This window comes from Phoenix dactylifera, chromosome 2, assembly GCF_051530095.1.
Source record: "Phoenix dactylifera cultivar Ajwa chromosome 2, Ajwa_hap1_PhDact_Kaust_v1.1, whole genome shotgun sequence".
NCBI classification, from domain to species: domain Eukaryota; kingdom Viridiplantae; phylum Streptophyta; class Magnoliopsida; order Arecales; family Arecaceae; genus Phoenix; species Phoenix dactylifera.
Genome location: NC_143191.1, coordinates 38193068 through 38214240, shown reverse-complemented (window position 1 = coordinate 38214240; position 21173 = coordinate 38193068). Strand labels below are relative to the sequence as shown.

General features: G+C 39.6%; 1 protein-coding gene and 1 non-coding gene across 2 annotated transcripts; one reads left to right on the top strand and one right to left on the bottom strand.

The window, feature by feature from the left end:
• Positions 1–1529: 1529 nt before the first annotated feature.
• Positions 1530–1601, top strand: TRNAQ-CUG (transfer RNA glutamine (anticodon CUG)). The gene has a single exon. It is a non-coding gene; the product is annotated as a tRNA-Gln (tRNA).
• Positions 1602–1992: 391 nt separating this feature from the next.
• LOC103718419 (exopolygalacturonase-like) lies at positions 1993–4857 on the bottom strand. The gene is made up of 6 exons (XM_089928965.1): positions 4683–4857; positions 3810–3950; positions 3376–3552; positions 2929–3218; positions 2597–2825; positions 1993–2472 (listed from the first exon to the last, which is right to left on the bottom strand). Exons 1-6 carry the CDS (start codon positions 4833–4835, stop codon positions 2248–2250), a joined length of 1215 nt encoding a protein of 404 aa, XP_089785091.1. The 5' UTR covers positions 4836–4857; the 3' UTR covers positions 1993–2247.
• Between the last annotated feature and the right edge of the window lie 16316 nt (positions 4858–21173).

Sequence of the window (21173 nt, the reverse complement as noted above, 5' to 3'; positions counted from 1 at the left end):
TTCTGAATTGATCTGATAAGATGATTGAGAAGTACTTAAATGGCCAGCTTTTTCTTTTCTTCTCCTACGAAAGGGTTCCAGAAATACTAGATGCTAGTTATCCCTAACAGGTATAATGCAGTCTTGCCACGGCTGCACAGATTTTGCTCTCAGAGAGAGAGACTGCCTTCAGTGTACGCGTGACAGATTGATCTAATTATACTAATGATATCTGTACTGCTGCTGCTTCTTTGGTTGATCAACCCACAGGGTTTGTTTTGAGTAGCAACCACAGGGTTTGTCTGCTCAAGGCAAAATTATGGCAACCTTGAGGCTCTGGCAAGGACCCGTACATCTTGACGGCTAGAAAATACTGTAATGGTCTTCAACACCAAGTAACCGTGCAAGGCACGCCATTTTACTTGGCATGCTTGAAAGTAAAGCCCCACTCGATCAAGCTTCAGTCCTTCGCATTCTTGACCCCAATTCCTCCAGCAAATTCAAATATTCTGCTTGGGAGCAACGCAGGAGACGTCGAAACCAATATATGGGTACCCGTATTCCTCTCCATCTCTCATACAAGAAGAACAATTCTCTCACGATTGAGGCTTCTGGCAGAGACTGACAGTTCTACAATGGGCAGAGGCTTGCCACCTTTGTTACATGCAGCTTTCCTTTCCTGGGTTTTATGAGGAGAGTTTATGGCTTTCAGGGGTTCTCGATGGACCTTGTGGAAGTTGACTGGATCATGGGGTGGCAGCCATGGAGTATGGAACATCCAAGGGTTGTGAAGAACTCATGGGGGCCGAGATGAGGTGAGAACGGATGTACAAGGATGAAGAGGAATAATGGGAAGCCTGAACGGCTATGTGGAAGATGAGTGAGGGATGTCCTCATGGGATCCGGTGAAATGGCTGATTGTATATTTGTATTTGGCCTGTTTGTTTTAAATTATTTTTTCTTCTTCCTTTCCACTTATGTTTGAGATTGGAAGTAACTTTTAATTGTTTTCGTTCATGAATAAAAAGCGGTGAGCCATCATTTAATTGAAATGACTAAAGCGTTTGCTGTGTGAGAGAGTGGACACATATTTTTGAATGATGTTTGAGAGTGGATTTTTTTTTTTTTTTGGTTAACCTGATGAATTCATACATCATACATGATTTGTGTAAATACATCAAAAGCATCAAAATAGTGGATATAATTTTCAATCATTTTGTTTTTACACAGTTGGAGAAATTTATCATTTTACTGCTACTTAAATGAATACCAACATCTGGCATGTATTGAGGGCCAACGCCATCCTGCTAGAGGTTGATTCGGCCATGGTAGTCAACTAGTTAGGTGGATTGAAATGCCCCATGGAGGTTGGGTGCCCCCATTCCTGCTTTGGGATATTTGAGGTATGACTTATATAGCGTTTTGTGAATCGGTGAGACTAGGCTTTTCGAATTTTGCCATACATGTGGGCGGTCCTTTATATTTATTAAGAGAACATGAATAGTGTAAACTAAGTATATTTACGTTTAGAAAGGATAAACTAACGTAACGGTCCCATGGTCTAGTGGTTAGGACATTGGACTCTGAATCCAGTAACCCGAGTTCAAATCTCGGTGGGACCTTTATTTTTTCTTCTCGTTGAAAATTTAATATCTATTTACCAAAACTGAGTTCCACTTTGGTACTTTGTTCCAAATGCCAATTTTTAACAAATTTCGTTTAAATTAGCAATTCTTTGCAACAATTCATAATCCCAAAAATCAATTTGTTCTTCAATTCAAAACTGACATCTTAAATTTTCTTTTTGGATTAGTAACTCTTTGCAAGAATTCGTAATCAAAATTCCAATTTAGCAGAACCGTCGTATCTCTTCATAGAACATTTTGCTATTTTCAATGTATCAAACCTCCATTGTCATTCGATATTAATGCTCGAAAACCAAATCTTTCAGCCATCATCCATAAAAAAAAAATTATAACTTTCCATTAGCATGCAAAACATGAAGGACGACCGAACCAAAAGCCGCCGCTTCTTGCAAGCCGGCATGCATAAACAAAAATAATCATTTCAGGACTCGAACAGCGTGACAATCTTCTGTATATATACGTATTAAACTTTCTATAAATAGAGTATAAAACCGAAACAAAAGCTCACCCACGTACAGAAAACCCAACATCAGACTCCGTGGGGACACGAAGGAATACTATACTGCCCACTGCGGCAAAAGAATGGCTTACACTTGGCCCTTCGTATATATATGAGAGCCGGTCACTGGCATGGAGGGGGGTTCTGGGTCCCGGTATACTCGGCCTTGACGTTGAGACACGTGGCGAACGTGCTGTTCTCGCCGGTGAAGTTGAGGTCGACATCGTCGAGGCTCACCCTCTCGCAAGGTATCCCTTTGCTGCACCTCAGGGTCACTGCAACCGGGGTCTTCGATGTCCCTGTAATGTTCTTGAAGTGGATGTCACTTATTTTCACCTTCGATGATGCCTGCAGGAATGCACGAGAGAGTTAGCAATGTAGATTTCCCGGCCAACTCGAAGGCAAACCAATGTAGATGTACAAGGTCAGCAATGGTGTTCTTTTGGTCCTAATGAAGGATTGATTCGCTCACCGAGGACTGGCAACTGGCGTAGGGGCAGTATGACTGGTCGATGATGATGGGGTTGGCTACATTGTTCATGACGATATTCTCGAATGTCATGTTGGCGCAGATGCTGTTCGTGGGAGAGTTGGCCCATGTCTTGATCCGTATGCCATTATCCGTCTCAGTAAGTGTGCAATCCTGAACGATTAGCCCCTGAACGTCTTTTTCGTCCTTGTATTTCCCTAGGCTTCCAACACTATCATTACCGTCGCCGCCGCCGGCGAAGATGACGATGACTATAGTTAGCTCATGCAAGAAAGGATGGCTACGGAGGGATCGAACTGAGTAGGGTTTGGTACCTGATGCCGTGACCCGGTCCACATTTGATGCCATTAAGCGTGATATAAGAGTTGCCTTGTCCGACCGAGACGCAGTCATCGCCGGTGGCTATCTCCGAATTGGAAATGTTCACCCCGGAGTTTCGCTCGAGGTGAATGCCGTCGGTGTTGGGACTTTCCGCCGGCGCAGTGATCTTGATACCGCTTCCTTGGAAGTTCTGGCAGCCCAAAACGCCAATGTGGAAGAACTTGCTGTTCACGGATTTTATGCCATTCACAATGGTGTTGTTCGTGTTTACAAACATCAGCGACTGTAAACAAAAGAGGTATATCTTTAAGAAAGCTTATGGTTTTTGAGGTGCGTCTATTTATAATGCAAGGAAACAAATGGTTTCCATCTCCATCTCTAAGTATGATGTAGCTGTTGGCACAAGAGAAACTTAAAAAATATTGATGATGACTGCTTACGGTTGGTGGGATTTTGCAATTTTTTTGCTTGGGGCATGTGTTGAGTGGCCAAGTGACTTCCCCTTGACCATTGAAGGTCCCTCCTCCAGTCAGAGTTAAGCCATCTACCCATCCGAATTCCACCCACACGCCACTTGTTTTATATTGTTTCAAGTCAGTCGAGGCTTTCAAAGTCCCCTGCATGCACCCTCAGGTATAAGGTTTAAGCCAAGACCAGCATCCAAGAAGAAAAATCATTAAGGAAGCAGAAGATGTGATTTTGGAGTATTATATTGATCAATCATTCATCCCATGCCTCTAAAATATTATTAAAGATTGAGCGTGGTTTTACTGAAAGGAAATTTCGGGAAAACCAATTAAAGAAAGAAAAGAAAAGAAAAGAAAAGAAAATTTTACTGAAGTAGAATTCCAAAGATTTCTTCATATAAACTTACCTTCATTTGGACCGTCAAGGACTGGACATTTTTGCAAGGTCCTCGGAATTTAATGGGGTTGAGGAAGTATGTACCGCTTGGAATCACAAGATTAACTGCACCCGTGGAAGCGCATGCAGCCTTCCATGCTGCAAGGAATGCCTGCATTGCAGAATCAAGGAAGAAATAAGAAAGGTGGTGAGACAGAGAGGAAGGGAGGGAGAGAGAGAGAGAGAGAGAGAGAGAGGCAAGATTAATTAGGATTCCACCACCTCCGATAAGTGAAGGCAGAATGAGCTCATAGCCCCCATTAAGCTACAACATAATGACAATTAGCTTGCTCCAAAATGGAAGAATCAATAATTAATCTTTTTGCTTAGGTGTTACACTTTTAAATTTATTAAGCTTCCAGATCTGTGAGAGCCCATTCACAGATCGACCTTTAGACTGTAAACTTGTTACGAGCCTTGAGAGAAAAGGCCTGAATTCTTCACCAAAAAAAAAAAAAAAAGAGGCCTGAATTCAACTCAAGTAGACCTCCTACGAGGCAGAATAGAAGCTTAAGAGTTTTGAAAATAATTTCGAAGGAATAAAAAACATAAAAATAAATTCTCACCAATTATCAGATAAATTATATTACTGGCGACAATAACAGTATTTATATTCAGTAATAAGAGAGAAAAAAAATACCCACTAGTTCAAAACATAGAAGGTTTTAACTAGAGAAAGCAAAGCAAATAAATAAAAATTGCAGCAGGAGCAGAGCTCATAGGTAACGAAGAACAAGCCCTTTAAAATCCAATACAAAACTTCAGAAAAATCAAGCCCTTTAAATCCAATACAAAACTTCAGAAAAATCAAGTATAAAGGAAGGCGGAGGAGGAGGTGCCGAACCTGGCTGTCATCGGTCACGCCATTACCCCGGGCTCCAAAATTCATCACATTAAACGTTCCTAGGCCTACGACCCTCCCACCATCGGTAATGCTAAAGCCATGGCATAACAATGCAAGCAAGAACAAGAGCTTCATCTTCTTTTCCATCTCCATCTCTTTTTTATTTTGGCCTTTTTTTAAACAAAAAATTATCGTTTTATTTAATCGAATAGCTCAATATATGTACGTGTTGATGCTTAAGTTTAGAGATAGGGGCGTGTGGAGTTCCTTAACTTCCGTAAACTACCTCCCCACTCACACGCCTCTTTCTAACCGTAACCTCCTTCCCCCACTCCTATCACCGTTAAAATATCTTTCTTTTAATAGGACTCATGCACGTTGACCCGGTGGAAATTTTGTTTTCCGCACGACGACCTTATCCCGTATTTAGTACTTGAGTTTTAGTTTGAATAGGATAACAATTTTGATCCAATATATGTTAACTGTAATTAGTTAGATGTCAACCCGACTTTGGTCAGATTCATTAATTGGATAATCAAATAAAATACTGTTGATATATTCAAATATCCGACTCTGCGCAACTACCGCTTGCATGCATATCTAATCTTCATTATACACGTGTGATGTAAGTGGGAGAGGCCAGCTGGGTTTAGAAGTTGTTGGCAACTTTGAAGGTCAAGAATCGGTGTTCGCCGTGAGCCTTCCGTAACAATCTGGCATCTCATCCAAAAAAAAAGCTAACCACAAGATGTTATGCGGGTTTCTTGATCCTATACATTCAAGATATATCCGATACTTAATCGATGTGAGACTAAATAACATCCATACGGGTCCTCACATATTCCTCCCATTTAAGCCCTAATATCCTCGGCTAAGGGCATAGATCCATTTAAGTCCCATGGTCAACTAAAATGGACCCATACTGTCACGCCCCGAACCCAGCACCCAGGTCCGGTACGTGACCGGCCGCATGAGCTCTAGAGCAGTGCCCTAAAGATCATGCAAGGCCTAAGATAAACAAAAATCCAATAAATCCACAACTAATTAATTAATTCAAATTGACAAATCTAACATGTCCAAATAATCAATTTGGTTCAATTACAAGATCTTCAAATGTTCATCGACATCAAAGAAAGATAAACTAACTAACTAGCTAATGACTTTGATACTCGCGCTCCGCGCCCAACCCATCCATGTTTATGCATCTGAAAAGAGAAAACGAAAAAAAAGGGGGTGAGCTTTACAACTCAGTAAGAATCCCTACACATCCACACCAACACAATAATAATATAGATTTGAAAACCACAACAAATCGATGCACATTTCATGAAATCATAAATAATTTCCAAAAAACTCAAATAATCAATATAAGTATGCACATCAAACATCAATGAAAGTCCAACCACATAAGAATGATATAGCATATGATAGCTCATAAATCTTCATTACTGTTTTTAATGCCTTTTCTTTTCATTCTATATTAACTTGATCCAGATCAATTATCTTTCCAACTTTGGGCTACATCTCGATCACGTTTCCAGCCCATGACGGGGCAATCGATAGTATCATATTTCCAGCCTGTGACGGGGCAATCGATAGTATCACATTTCCAGCCTGTGATGGAGCAATCGATAGCATCACATTTCCAGCCTATGACGGGACAATCGATAATATCACATTTCCAGCCTGTGATGGGGCAATCAATAATAACGAGATAAGCCCAAAGTCCCTGTTCATTTAATCAATTCACAATCACACATCAATCCCTTTTTCCACTTTATTTCTGACCTAGACTAACCATGGTCACGTTTTCGGCCCGTGACAGGGTAATCAAAATAACATGGTTAGTCCATGCCACCATATCCATTAGTCCAATTATATAAGTGTAAGTCATGCTCAAGATTGTATCCATCATACTATCAATTACAAACAAATGTGATCAAAATATGGTTTAATACCCTCATATCATAAGAACCACATTCATAAATCCAATTATGCAGGTGTAGGTTATGCATAAGCATGCATCCATCATGATACCAATCACAAGCAAATATGATCAAAATATAATTTAATATAAAGCTATTTTTTCTTCTAACTTATCTGTATCATAGCACATCATACATATATAGGTGCAAAAAATATTTATATCATGCAGGTCGGCGTACAGGAATCCTTACCCTTTGTTGAAAAACTCAGACAAACTATTCACCCACCCTCACGGCGATCTAGAAACTGGGATGCGCAGAACTCTGCTCAGCGTCCTCTCGTCCAATAGATTGTTTCCCTACGAAATCAAATCATCATTAAAACTTATCCAAAATATATGACAATCCATAACCCTCAAAACAATGATCTCTCCGGATCCAAGTTTAGAGAGAGAGAGCCCCAACTAGAGAAAGAAGAAAAATATAATAAGAGAAAAGGGAAAAGGAAGAGAAGCCCCAAATAAACTTTCTTTCTCTCTCTCTCTCTTCTTCATTCTTCTCGACGGAAAGGGGGGAGGTGCTCGGCAGCAGGCGGCCCATGGCCGGCGACGCCCCATAGTCGTCGACCTGTGGCGGTGCCGGCGGTGCGCTATGCCCGGCGATGGCCGGCTGAATGGAAGAGGAGAAGGCCGATCAGAGACTCGGCTTTCCCCCATCAGTCCGGCGGCTTGCCGGCCGGATTCCAAGGAGTCGGTGGCCTAAAGACAAAGAAGAAGGAGGAGAGGGTGCTCACCTTACCTCCGGCGGCGAGTTCCTCAAGCAAGATCGGTGGCGAACAACCCAAGTTTCTCACGGATCCCCTTTTTTTTCGGGATCTTTTATAGATGGAGTTTGGTTCAATTTAGGTAAGATTCAATCCCCCTTTTTCTTCTTTTTTTTTTCGGTGGATTCGGGAGGAGGAAGATGGGTTTAAAATAGGGGAGGGAGAAGACCCGATCGGGAGTCTCCCTCCCCCTTCTTATGGGTCGGATTGTACCCCAAGCCCAAAAAAATGTGGGCCTTTACACATACTGTAGTATATCTTTATCCACATGGGCCATAGACTAGATCTATTCTGATATATTTGCAATAATTTAGGTTCTCATCTAAAAAAGTTAGCTATAAGTTATTATTTAGGTTATTTGGCTCTGTATATCTAAGATCTACACAATGTATAGTCGATAGAAGATTAAATACATGCTCACATAGATCTTAACCACCCGTAGATTTTTTTTCTCACACTTCTCATGGAGCACATGAATAGAAATTAGAATGTTGGTTAAAGGATAAGGATGGTACAATTAATTTCTCAATTTCTTTGAGGTACATAGCTTCTTGAGTTTTCAGAAGATGGTTTTGAGAAGTTAGTGTAGTAAATACTTGTTGTCTTGGAATTGTGTATGCAAGCCGCTCAAAACAGGTGGTCTGCAGATTTCTTCTTTGGTGGTACAGAGTGAAGCTCTGATAACCAAACATGCAGTACAATTTATGTTGTCATAAGAGGGATTGTGGGTTTCTCTTATGAGAGCAAAATATGGTGTTTGGTCATTTAGTTCCCCTCTAGTGTGTTCATGGATTTGTTCATCCATCTAGAGGAAGTTATGTTCTCATGCTCCAATGGTTTTATCTAATATTAGATGGATGGCAGGTAATGGGGCTTCTAATAATGTGACTCAGGATCCCTGGATTTCAGAAACTCTCATTGCTTGTTGGCCTGCTCCTGTTGATACTCGATCTTTGCAGAATCTTAGAGTTAGAAATCTTATGGTGGCAAGTGAGAATAAATGGAATCTTACTTTGATTTAGCAATTCTTTCTAGAGGAATTGGTTTATAGAATTTGGTCTATTCCTATATTAGATGGAGATGCTGCAGATAAGTTAGAATGGGGACCTTCCTTTGGATTGATGGTTTAAAGTTGTGGATTTGTATAAATTCTGTAAGAAAGAAGCTCCTTTATCCAAATGTATTGGTTGGATATGGAATTAGGGGTGCATTCCTAGGGTGTCACTGTTCATATGGAAGATAGCTTGGAATCGACTCCATAGTCATGGTATTTTGAAATACCATGGTTTTCATATTCTAACATTTTGTGATCTATGTCCAGAGATAGAGGAGTCTACATCTTATATTCTATTACAGTGCAAAGTGGTGACCCAGGTATAGTGACAAGCCCCTATCTTCTGATGCAGCAATAGTTCCTACTTTTTCTCTTGAAGATTTTATTCAATTTCTTAAGGACAAGTCAACTAGAGACAATAGGAATAGAGAGGCCAATTTGATGATTTATATTGCTTATAATATTTGGATGGCTTGAAATGACTGTATTTTTCACTAAAAGCAGTTAGGCTCAAGAATATATGGATATAACTCACTCGGAGGTATCCTTGATAGCTGGGAAAAATTGTGGCTCCTCTTTTATTGCGGCTTCTATGTCTCTCTATATGATTTATTTCACTTAAGTGCCACCCATGGTTTCCTCAAGGTTAATTTTTCATGATAGTATTTTGGATAGAGGTGAGCTGGGCAGAGCTAGTTTTGTTATTAAAAATTCGATTAGTGCTGGTGAAGTTAGACTATTTGATATCACAGTCGATTACTGCATGCTGCATCGAAAGGCATGTGCTTTGCAATTAATACTTTGAAAGCTTCTCATATCATACAGGAAGGTGATTCTATGACAGTTATAAAGTCGTTGACAATTTCAACTTCTTCAGAATTACATAGTCATCCTTGACAGATTGTTTAAGAATATACACATTTAAAGCTAAATATATTTTCAGAAAAGTTAATAGTGCCGCAAATTGGATGGCGTCATATGTTGCGGCTCACGCAGGATCTACATTATGGATATTTGTACCTGATTTTCCTTCACAACTGTTAGACTTTTTTTTTTTCCTGATTCTCAGGATTGTATTTACACTAGAATGGTTTAATGAATTTTTGTTTACCCAAGAAAAAAAGTATGGCTGTTTTTTCTTTCAAACCTTGGACATGGTGGTTGAAGGCTGCTGTGCCTTGCGAATGGCTGTTGGAGTGCCACTAATTTTTGGCATCGGCAGTTGAAGTTTTGCTGATTTCATTGTGAGGCAGTTTGAGATGCTGGGCTGCTTTGGGCAAAGATTATGGTCTGTTTTTCCATATTCAGTTCATTCTTGTGTTTTGTTATCTCTTGATACTCTCTTTTTTCTTCTCCTACTTTACACTATCTGATTTCATCTATTACTAAAATGAATTGACGGGTATGCTTTCTTTCTTCTTAAAAAAAAATATATGTGACTGGTTGAATAAGGAGTATTTGATCATAACGACACTTATAGAGTACTCTTTCGTTTATGTATCACTAAAATATGGCACGAATGATGCATATATTTTTATTTTTAATAAAAATAAATATATTTAAATAAATAACAATGATAAAGGAAGGATTTGGATCTTTGGCATTATGTTTACTAATTAGACTATGTTTGGCATCATTGTCATTTTTAAAAAGGTTAAAAAATAAAAAATTTGTTTCTTTTTTTCTAAATTTTTGACAATAAAAACTTGTTTGGTAGTTACTGTTGTTTTTTATTTTTCACAACAAAAAGTAGGAAAAAATATTTGGTAGTGGAGGGAGCTATTCTACTAGGGCCACCTCGCAATCTTTTTTGTGGTCCTACTAGCTCAAGCCAAGAGAGAAAAAAAATATGTGAGTTAAAACTCGATTTGATTTTATGGCTAAAAAGGCTATTTTTAAATATAGTAAATGTTAAAAAAAAAAAATACATCCGTTTTTTTCATAAATTATGAAAGTTACTTCTCAAACTGAAAAATAAAAAACGAAACCAAATATCTTTTTGCATCATATTTCATATTTCAACTTTTTAAAGTAAAAAACTGAAGAAAAAAAATGGTACAAAACAGGTTGACGAGAGGAATGTAAGAAGGAAACATGCAGACGGGGAAGGCGAGGCGAGAAAGGCAGGGACTCACACTTGGATACATTAGGGAAGTTTATATAGTAAGAAAGAATCGATGTGATTTTTAATGATCTGTCAATCCTTCTTGTTTTTGAATTATACACAATAAGGAGAGAGCTACTTTGATTGGCTTTTGATTCAATATGAACTTTGACCACGCTGCAAAAATTCTGGAATCCAAACCAGAATATATTCTCCAACCAAAATGCCCAGTATCTAAGCTCTATGATCGACGAATATAACAGCAGCCCATTGCATCCGTTTGCAGCAAGAGATTAAGCTCAGAAGACAAAACAGGAGTCCACCCTAGAAATCACAATTAAAACCACAGCCTACCAACCAATCCATCATAAAATTGGCCTCCCTTGGCACAATGGTTAGCCCTGAAGTAAGTGAGTGACGAGATAATATTCTGAATAACCTGGAGTAGAGGACTAGAGGCTGCAGTATGAATCAAACCATTAATGCATGCGATGACAGTGGCCTAATCACCTTCAGATATTACTTCCTTGCAATGTAAGAACACAATGGCATTTGTAAGACCTTCCCAAGCAGCTCTTAGCTCAGTCATGGGAATCGACGTAGCAGGAAAATTTCTCGAACCATATGCCTTTCTCTTCCCCCACTCCCCCCCCCCCAAACATGCCTGCAATGAACAGAGCTGCAGGTGTCCCAGTGACAGGAGTTACCCAAAGTTCCTTCATGGTGCAAGCTTTTCATTTTCGACCACTACCTCCAAAATTCCTTCATGGTGCAAGGTTATACGTACCTTGCAACATTTTGGATTCACAGGCCCTGGCGAATGGAATGTAATAGCATCACACAAGCTCTTTGATGCAGGTGAAAGTTCACCTGAGATCTTAACAGTGCCATCACATTCCAGATCACACAATAATTTTTTGACTGTGCTAAATATCAAAGTTAGGCCGGTGCTATACCCTTAAAAAGAAGTGCTGCAGTGCTGAAACCTCGAAGATATTGCCCGACAAATTGTATTTTAAACTTCAAAATTCCAAAAATATCACCATAATCTAGTCCAGCATGCTTGTGAGGCATCTCAAACTGCAGCTCATGCTAAATGTTTATCATTTCGTCATTCAGACAAATGTAAACATAATAGACATTTGCCTAACACTGATTGTAGTAGTAGCGAAGTAAAACACAATCAAAGAGCCTAATTGAAGAAGTTACCATGAAAACAGAGGAAGAATGATAGAGAAGAAAGTTGTATATATTTTCCACACGGATAACTCTCAGACGATAGCTTTATATAGAGCTATGTCTGAGAGATTGTTGAATTTGTTAGAGTCTAACAGACTCTGTATAAACCCCGTTACATTACTAGGAATCAGTTATGATTGTTATAGTTGGTTTGAAGCGTTTCAACTGAAATGTTCTGAAATGGTATCCGATGGTATGGTAGAGCGCCTGGGAGATTCATCTGATGATATTTCTTTTGAGGCTCCGACGCTATGCTTCGAGACTGGTGAGCTAATATCCCCCGTCAAGCGGAATGGTCTGGTAGAACATGAAGCTTGGAGCAGATGAGAGAGTGTCGCTTCACTGGGAGAGCTTTGGTGAAGATATCAGCCGGCTGGTCTTGGGTGGAGATATGAGCAAGATGTACTTCCTTGGACCGAACTTTCTCACGTACAAAGTGGTAGTCTACCTCAATATGCTTTGTACGAGCATGAAATACAGGATTCGATGCTAAGGTCATGGCTGAGATATTATCACAGAACAGTTCAGTAGGAGAAGTGACAGGGATCTGCAGTTCTTGAAGAAGTCGTCGAAGCCAGATAAGTTCAGTTGTTGTAATAGCTAGAGCCCTGTATTCGGCTTCGGTGGACGACCTGGCTACTGTTGGTTGCTTCTTCGCATACCAAGAGATAAGATTGGTGCCTAGAAAGATGCAGTACCCCGTTGTGGACCGACGATCAATATTGTTCCCTGCCCAGTCGGAGTCACAATATGCAGACAGAGTCGGTTGGCTTGATTTGTAGAAGAGGGAATGAGCTAATGCTCCTTTAACATAACGGAGAATCCGTTTTAGCATGCAGTAATGAATCTGTAGTGGACAATGCATGAATTGACATATGTAATTGACAGCAAAGAAGATGTCTGGCCGAGTGATGGTAAGGTATTGTAGAGAACCTGCCAGACTTCGAAATAGTTCAGAATTTGAAAACAAAGTTGGGTCTGAGGTATGTTGCTGCTTTGAGGATAATGGTGCTTGTACTGGTTTGCAATCCAGCATACCAGCCTTATTCAACAGAGCAATGGCATAGGTTGATTGGTTTAAGGCAACTCCAGATGGAGAGTAAGTGGCCTTAATTCCCAAGAAATGAGATAAGATTCCAAGATCTTTGATCTTGAATCTACCCTGCAGCTTGAGAAGGAGCTCAGTGATAGCCGCATTGCAGTTGCCGGTTATTAGGATGTCATCGACATAGATCAAAACATAGATTGTGTGTTTCCTTGATGAAGTAGGTACAAGGAAGGATCTGCTGTGCTTACCCGAAATCCCAGAGTTTGTAAAAAACCGAAGAATGTGGCAAACCATTGTCGAGGAGCTTGCTTCAGACCGTAGATAGCTTTCTTCAGTCTACAGACATGATCACTCCAAGGGGGTCAGTGAATCCTCTAGGTTGCTCCATGAAAACTGTCTCATCAAGTTTGCCGTGGAGAAAGGCATTAGAGACGTCGAGTTAGCGAATGTCCCACTGAGATGATAGAGCAAGTGCGATCAACACTCGAATTGTTGGGAACTTGGCAACCGGACTGAAAGTTTCAACATAATCGATGCCATATTGTTGTTGAAAACCCTGAGCCACCAATCGAGCTTTAAATCTTGCTATTGAATCATCTGAATTGTGTTTAATCTTGTATGTCCATTTGCACCCAAGGACGTGCTGTTCTGGAGACCGTGGAACCAACTCCTAGGTTCCCTGATCTAGTAGGGCATTGAACTCCTGGGACATTGCTGCCCTCCAGTGAGGATCGGCATGTGTAGTAGAAAAACAAGTTGGTTCAGTTGGGGAAGACACCTTGGTGAGTAAGGAAAGAATCCTTCGCGGTCGAAGTGTTCCAGTTTGGGACCTTGTAACCATATGATGGCGGAGTGGAGGACGAGCTGAAGATGGCCGTACTAAAGTAGAAATTTGATATATATTTGTAGGCTGTTGTGGAAGTGAAATAGAGCTATTGGGTGAAGGAAGGGAATGGGAAGAGGAATGAGATGTAGTAATAGAGGTGACTGGTGAAGAAGTGGGCAAACTTTGTGTTAAGGAAGCTGGGACTAATAGAGGATATGGAAGAAGTGATGGTTGGGAGGAAGAGGTGTCCTTGGCGACTGAGAACGGAAAGAAGTTCTCATCAAAAGTGACATGATGAGAAATGAATATCTTACCTGTGTTGGGATTATAGCACCTGTAGCCTTTATGTTTAGAAGAATAACCAAAGAAGACACAGGGAGCAGATCTGGGTGAGAATTTGGTAGGAGCGGAAGGCCGAAGCCAAGGAAAGCACCTACAGCCAAAGGTTTTTAGAAAACTGTAGTCGGGATGCCGATGGATCGAAGAGTATCTTATATGGCGATTTATGATGAAGTGACTGAGAGGGTAGTCTGTTTATAAGAAAAACGGCAGTGAGTAAGGATTCAACCCAGAAGTCAGTCGGAACAGAGGAGTGAAGAAGCAGACTTCGAACAACCTCAAGAAGATGACGATGTTTCCTTTCGGCTACTCCATTTTGTTCAGGGGTGTAAGGTGAAGACATCTGATGAACGATGCCTGAAGTGGAAAATAAATTATGAAAGCATTGGTTGTTAAATTCCCCACCCCCATCAGAACGGAACATCTTTATTGTGGTGGAAAGTTGATTCTCAATCATTGTTTTAAATTGTACAAATGTAGAGAATACATTAGACTTTGACACCAGAGGATATACCCAACAAAATCTTGAAAAATCATCCAAAAACAAGACATAATACTGAAAACCTATGACCGATGGTGTTGGAGAGGGACCCCACACATCCGAATGAATGAGATCAAGAGGCTTCGTAGAAGAGATTTTAGCTGGTTTGAACGGGAGCTTGTGACTTTTGGCCATGCAACAGGTGGAGCAGAGTGTGGATGGCGGTTGAATTTCTTTTAACAAGGTGTTCTTGGCAATTTGAGAGATAACAGAGGCAGCTGGATGTCCAAGACGAAGATGCCATGAGGGGATAGGAGAAGAGAGCAGCGCTTTGGTTGTTGAAGTGGAGAGCGAACCATGTTGAACAAAGGTGAAGGGAATTCTATAGAGCCCCTCAGTGCAACGCCCCTGAAAAAGGATCTGATTGCTTTGTTTGTCCTTTATAACACAGCCATCAGAATCAAATATCAGAATACAGTTATCATCAGTAGCAAGTTTGTGTACAGATAGGAGATTATGTGAGATGTGAGGTACATGAAGGATTTGAGAGAGATGAAAAGAATGAGCTGAAGTGTGAAGGGTACCGTCCCCTATATGACTGATGGGGATAGAATCCCCATTACCAATGGTAACCAGTTCATTTCCCCGATATGAAGTTGAGTTTTGAATGGCGGAGGAATCAGCTGTTAGATGAGTGGTCGCTCCGCTATCAACAATCCATTCATTCGAGGGAGGAGGCATGGAAGAAGCTGTGAGGTAAGCTTGATGACCAGAAGAAGACTGCTGAATTTCCGTATAATTGGTGTCCAGTCGATACCAACAAGTTGCTGCAGAGTGTCCTCGCTTGCCACATATTTAACATTCGATGAAGCCTTTGTTCGATCCCCCGCATCCAGAATTGCGCCAGACGTCTGGTCGAGAGTCAGATCTCACCCGACCTCTGCCTCTATGTGGAGAGAAGAGGCGACCACCTCGTCCCCTCCCACGTATGGCAGATAAAGCGAAGGAGGAGTCAGTAGCTAAATTTTGCCTTTCTTTGGTAGATAAGATGATTTCCTCACTGCATAGAAGGGCATACAGTTCATCCAAACAGAGTATGGAGGGACGTGTCCAAATTGCTGTGGCAAATGAATCATAGGAAGCGGGTAGTCCATTAAGAACATGAAGTATAACATCCTCTGGATCAATTAAATAACCAGCAGCTGCCAGAGCATCAACTTTGATACGAATGTCATGTAGATATTGTGACATTGATAATCCCTGTTTCTTGATATTGTGAAGCTCATTTTTGAGCTGAATAATATGAGTTCTTGTTGCAGAATTTAATCTGCAATCCAAGGCTGTCCATATTTGATGGCAGTGCTCTAGACTAATGACATAAGGTAGGATGGTGGGGGAGATAGTAGAGTTTAGAGCTGTGGCCAGATATTGATCTGTTAGTAGCCAAGCATCATATGCAGAGGAGTCTGAAGTATCAGACGACTGGGTGTAGGTGGTTGAACCATCCAGGAAACCCAGATAGCCACTGGCTTTGAAAATTCTTGTGATTTGAGCTCTCCATGTGAGAAAGTTATCGGGTGTAAGTTGAGTTGTTACCAGGGATTGAACTCGATTTATCAAGAATTTCAGCTTAGGTGAAATGCTGTGATCTTCCGCTGCCTGTATAGCTTCATTGGATCTGGTAGCATTCACCGATCCTGGGGAAGTCATGGTAGTCGAGTTTCTAAATCAATCAGATGATCACTCATGGGATGCTGAACCACTATATTCGAAGGAGAATGGAATTCAAAGTATCAGGCAGGATCTCCTGCTCTGATACCATAAAGAAGTTACCATGAAAATAGAGGAAGAATGATAGAGAAGAAAGTTGTATATATTTTCCACACAGATGACTCTCAGACGATAGCTTTATATAGAGCTATGTCTGAGAGATTGTTGAATTTGTTAGAGTCTAACAGACTCTGTTATAAACCCCGTTACATTACTAGGAATCAGTTGTGATTGTTATAGTTGGTTTGAAGCGTTTCAACTGAAACGTTCTGAAATGGTATCCGATGGTATGGTAGAGCGCCTGGAAGATTCATCTGATGATATTTCTTTTGAGGCTCCGACGCTATGCTTCGAGACTGGTGAGCTAATACTAATATCTAATATTATTCTTATCCAAGGAATCTAAATTCCAATGTCCAAGGTCTAGTCTCTAATCAATCAAACTATAGGGTGATTCTCATAATCAAAGAGTCCCTAGTTTATGGATGATAAATGATAATTAAAAATGTCAAAACTAGTAAAACACTTCTTCGGGCCAAAGACTACATATTGTTAGAAGAAGATTATGAGCATTCTCAACACATTGAACACAAATAACAGACATGAACACTAATTGTAATACCCCAGAAAGAAAAAGAAAAAAAAATCTCTTGGGCACGTGGGCCGGCCCGGAGTGGTCAGGCCCAATCTGACCCATGACCAGCCTAGTCCCGTGGGCTTGTGGGCCGGCTCGAAAGGGGCCAGGCCCAGCCCAACTATGCCTACGACACGATGAAGCGGAGAAGAAGACTTCGAGGATGCCTAGGCAGTCCGAGTTCGAATCGAACTCAAGGACCTTGCCTATTTAAGGCTCATTCCTCCTCCTAGTTCCATCGACGAAAACCCAAGATATCGCTGCCGATTCTCAAGCTCTTCTTTTGAGTCTCCTCCTTGAATCATCGCCAGAAAGTCATCGAATCTTCGTCGGGATGAGGTAATACCCAATCCAATCCTCCTCTCTTCTTCTTCGGGTCATCTAGCTATGTTTTCACCTTGAATAAAGTCGGCAAGTCACCAGATTTCTGTCTGAAATAGGGGTGCCCTGTTTTGCCTTCTTCTTCCGAGCCTCGCCGCCACCAGCCGTCGTGTTTGGCTGAGCTTCACCACCTCCCGAGAGCTTTGAGTTCATGTGGCCATCAGTCGGAGAGATCGGCCATGATCAGGCTAAGTTTGATTGGTTCTTTAATGGTCTTCTTCCTCTTTTATTCCCTTCTTCTCGCTAGACGACCACCTTTGCCGGTGGTGCCGTGGTTGAAGGCCACCGTCGCCGAAGCTCTACCACCTTGGGCTGCCACCCTTCGTGATCTGAGGAATAGAGGGAGAGAACAGCTCTCCTCTATTTTGGAAGAAGAAGATAGCCCTCTCTTCTCTCTCTTGGTTTTCGCTCTCTTATTTATCTCTCTATCTGGATTGTCTCTCTCTAGGATTATTGGACCTAGTAAGGGTGTCTCTCAATGACTTTTTGTCGGCCTTGGTGAAGGGCCCCGGTCTATAGTCGTCGGGCAATGTACCAGTCTCCCACCATGGCACTTACTGAGCACATTTGAATTTCATCAACATTAATCTTTGTTGAGCTATATATTGTAACCCGACTCTTGTTATTGAGTTGACTTGTTAGATTACCCGAATCTGATCAATCCGAGTACCCAGATGTTACTACGTAGTTGACCTTAATAAAGGGTCTTAGACTAGTGTCGTTGCGACTATCCGTCGTGCTAGTCTTACCTCGACTATTGTCGAGTACTATTGGACACCAGTATCATTAGTTTTTATTATATTATCTATATCGTAGTTTGATTCTTGTTTCATGAGTTGAGTTAACTAATTTGATTAGCCAGAATGGACCAACTTGGATTGTCGAACACTGCTACCTAGTCGATCCTATTTGTCCTATACTAGATTGTTGTCAGCCACTATTGGACCCATAATTAATAATTTTTGATCTATTCTCTTGATTTGATATATGGTTCTTGATCAGATGAATTGGATTATGTTGATCATTGTTATCTAGTTGGTCTCGTATATCTTTCTATACGAATCTATTGTCATAGTCAAGCCCTGATTTTATATAGGGATACAGTAATCTGGGTAGGAAGAAGCCCAATGAGATCTTATACTCGAGTTTCTCTTTCTTTCCGATTCCTTCTCTTAGTACTTTCTCTCTCTAGCTTGATCTAGGGAAATCTTTGGTTGAGAGGGCTGCTGGATAGTTCTGGGTTGCTACGTAATAGTGGATCTCTTTAGAGGATGGTTCTCAGTTGTCGGACACCTCGGATAATTTTTGATATTGATTGATCGTATGATGGATGCATGTATGAGCATAACTTACACTTGCATAAGCGGACTAATAGATGTGGTGCTTTGGACTAACCATGTTATTATTGATTGCCCTGTCACGGGTCAGAAACATGATCGTAGTTAGTCTAAAGTTGAAAATAAATAGAAATTGATTTGTGGTTGTGAACTTGATTGAATAATCAAGGACTTTCAGCTTATCTCGTTATTATGGCAGGCCTCGTCACAGGCTGGAAATGTAACACTTTGGCAGGCTCCATCATAGGCTAGAAATGTGAAACTATAGTTGGCAGGCTCCATCACAGGCTAAAAATATGATACTTTGGCAAACTCCATCACAGGCTGGAAAATATGTCCGAGATTTGGCCCAAAGTCGATAAGATAATTGATCCAGATCAAATTAAAAAGGAATGGAATGAAAAGCATTGAAAACACTAATAAAGATGTATAATTTATCATATGATATATCACTCTTGAGTGACTGGATTTCTATTGATATTTGATGTATATATTTATACTGATTAGTCAAGCATTATTGATAGCCAATTTGTGATTTCATCGTGTGTGCAACGATTTCTTGCTGTTTTTAAAGTTATATTATTATTGTATTGGTGTGGATGTGTGGAAATTCTTACTGGGTTGTAAAGCTCACAACCCCTTCCTCTTTCTCTTTTTCAAAGTTGCAGGTTGCATAGTACATAGCTATGGTTGAGATCACAGGTGAAGAGGATGATTAGATAGAGCATTACTAATACTAGTTGGATGATCAAATCTTGTAATTAGACCAACTTTGTTGTTTAGTATAAATTGAAATCATTGTTGATTACGAATATTGAGGTTGTAATATATTTTTAGGCCTTGCATATTTTCTAAGGCTCTGCCCTAGGAAATGTGTGGCCGTGTTGCGTGACGGACCCGAATGTGGGTTCAGGGCGTGACACTAATAATATTAAAGGATCTAAAAGAGAGGGTCCTTCTTCTATATTAATGTTGGATTCAATATCAAATACAAACCAGAACAGAAAAACTATCCATCCAAATATGCAAAATACTAGCTTGTGTAGAATATTATGAACGAGTTTGCATTTGATAATATTCTTGCTTTAAAAGCACTTTAAAGTAACGTCCCTAAAATGCTATACGATATACTACAGCTATAGAAATTATGTTGTGAAATTTCATTTATTATATAACACTTTTTTTTAAATAATATATATATATATATATGTGTGTGTGTGTGTGTGTGTTTCATACACCCAATGATATCTGGATGGGTGCATTACGCTACATTCTCTCAAATATATATATATATATATATATATATATATATATATATATATATATATATATATATATATATTAAAATCAAGATATAAAAGAGGTCTTGATATGTTGAGCTATTGAAGCATTTTGTTTGGAAGCAAACAGAAGGAAAAGTTCGATAAAAAACTTACACTTAGGATTTGTTTGGTTCGTAGGAAAAATTTTCTCTCACTAAAATATTTTTTCTTGGAAACTGATGCCTAGATATACAATACCTAAGAAAACAGTTTTTGCATGTTTAGTCGATCATAGTTAAATGGCACATTTTAGAGTGGTTTATGTTTGGTTGAGCATCTACTTTTATGAAAAAAATTATGCAAAATACATATTATGCCCTTAATAAAAAAAAAGATCTTACCGCATTCTATCTAAAAATGTACGTATATCTTTGGAAAAAAAATATCCTATTTTTCAGTCAATGGGAATTGGATTTTTTTTATCCACATGGGTTTTTTTTCTTATAAAATATGAAAATCTTATTCCCACATAAAAGTTACTTTTTCCATCTTTCTTTTTTTTTTAAACTCTAATCAAACATAATGTGTTTCTCTATTTTTATGTTGACTCTATTTTTCTTCTCCTCTTTCTGTGAATGAAACAAGTCCTTAATATTTTGCATAGCAGGAAGGCCAAATTTAAATGAATAGGTTTTATTTGGGGAGAAGATGATACTGGAACCTAGTATGGGTCTTTGTAGACTAGATGCTGCAGCCTCGATATGAACTGTAGGAATTGTACATGGTTATCCTCCTGGTAAATTTCTGATGATTTTGTAGAACTCATTTGATTCACGGAAAAAAAAAAGTTTGTCATCAGAATATTTTTTCTGACAAGCTAATTCTTGAGAACATGATTAATGAAAAAATGGTTTTGGATGTTTGGTTGATGGTACATTATATAGTGGCTTATGTTTGGTCGAACATCTACTTTTTATATTTTTAATTAAAAAAAAAATCTTATCCATAAATTTTGATGGCTTAAAAGTAGTTTTGAAAAAAAAAATTATAATTTCCAACTGCTAAAAAAAATAACTTTCTCATTTTTCTCATAATTTTTTTTCATAAAATTTAAAAATTTTATTTCTATAAAAATACTACTTTTTCATCATCCGTGTGAAAACTCAAGCTAAATAAATATTCTTTTCGTTCCCCGCAGACCAAACGAGTCTACCTCATAGCAAAGATATTGCCATATTTTAAAGTTCTCTGGACCCAAATAATCCGGT

What these genes read in the sequence shown, in the direction of transcription:
- LOC103718419 (XM_089928965.1), bottom strand. Translation starts at nt 4,835, where the DNA reads ATGGAGATGGAAAAGAAGATGAAGCTCTTGTTCTTGCTTGCATTGTTA. An exon ending in CCTTGACGGTCCAAATGAAG is followed by an intron (nt 3,553 to 3,809) that starts GTAAGTTTATAT and finishes GGGTGCATGCAG; the next exon opens with GGGACTTTGAAAGCCTCGAC. An exon ending in ATTGCAAAATCCCACCAACC is followed by an intron (nt 3,219 to 3,375) that starts GTAAGCAGTCAT and finishes TTTTGTTTACAG; the next exon opens with TCGCTGATGTTTGTAAACAC.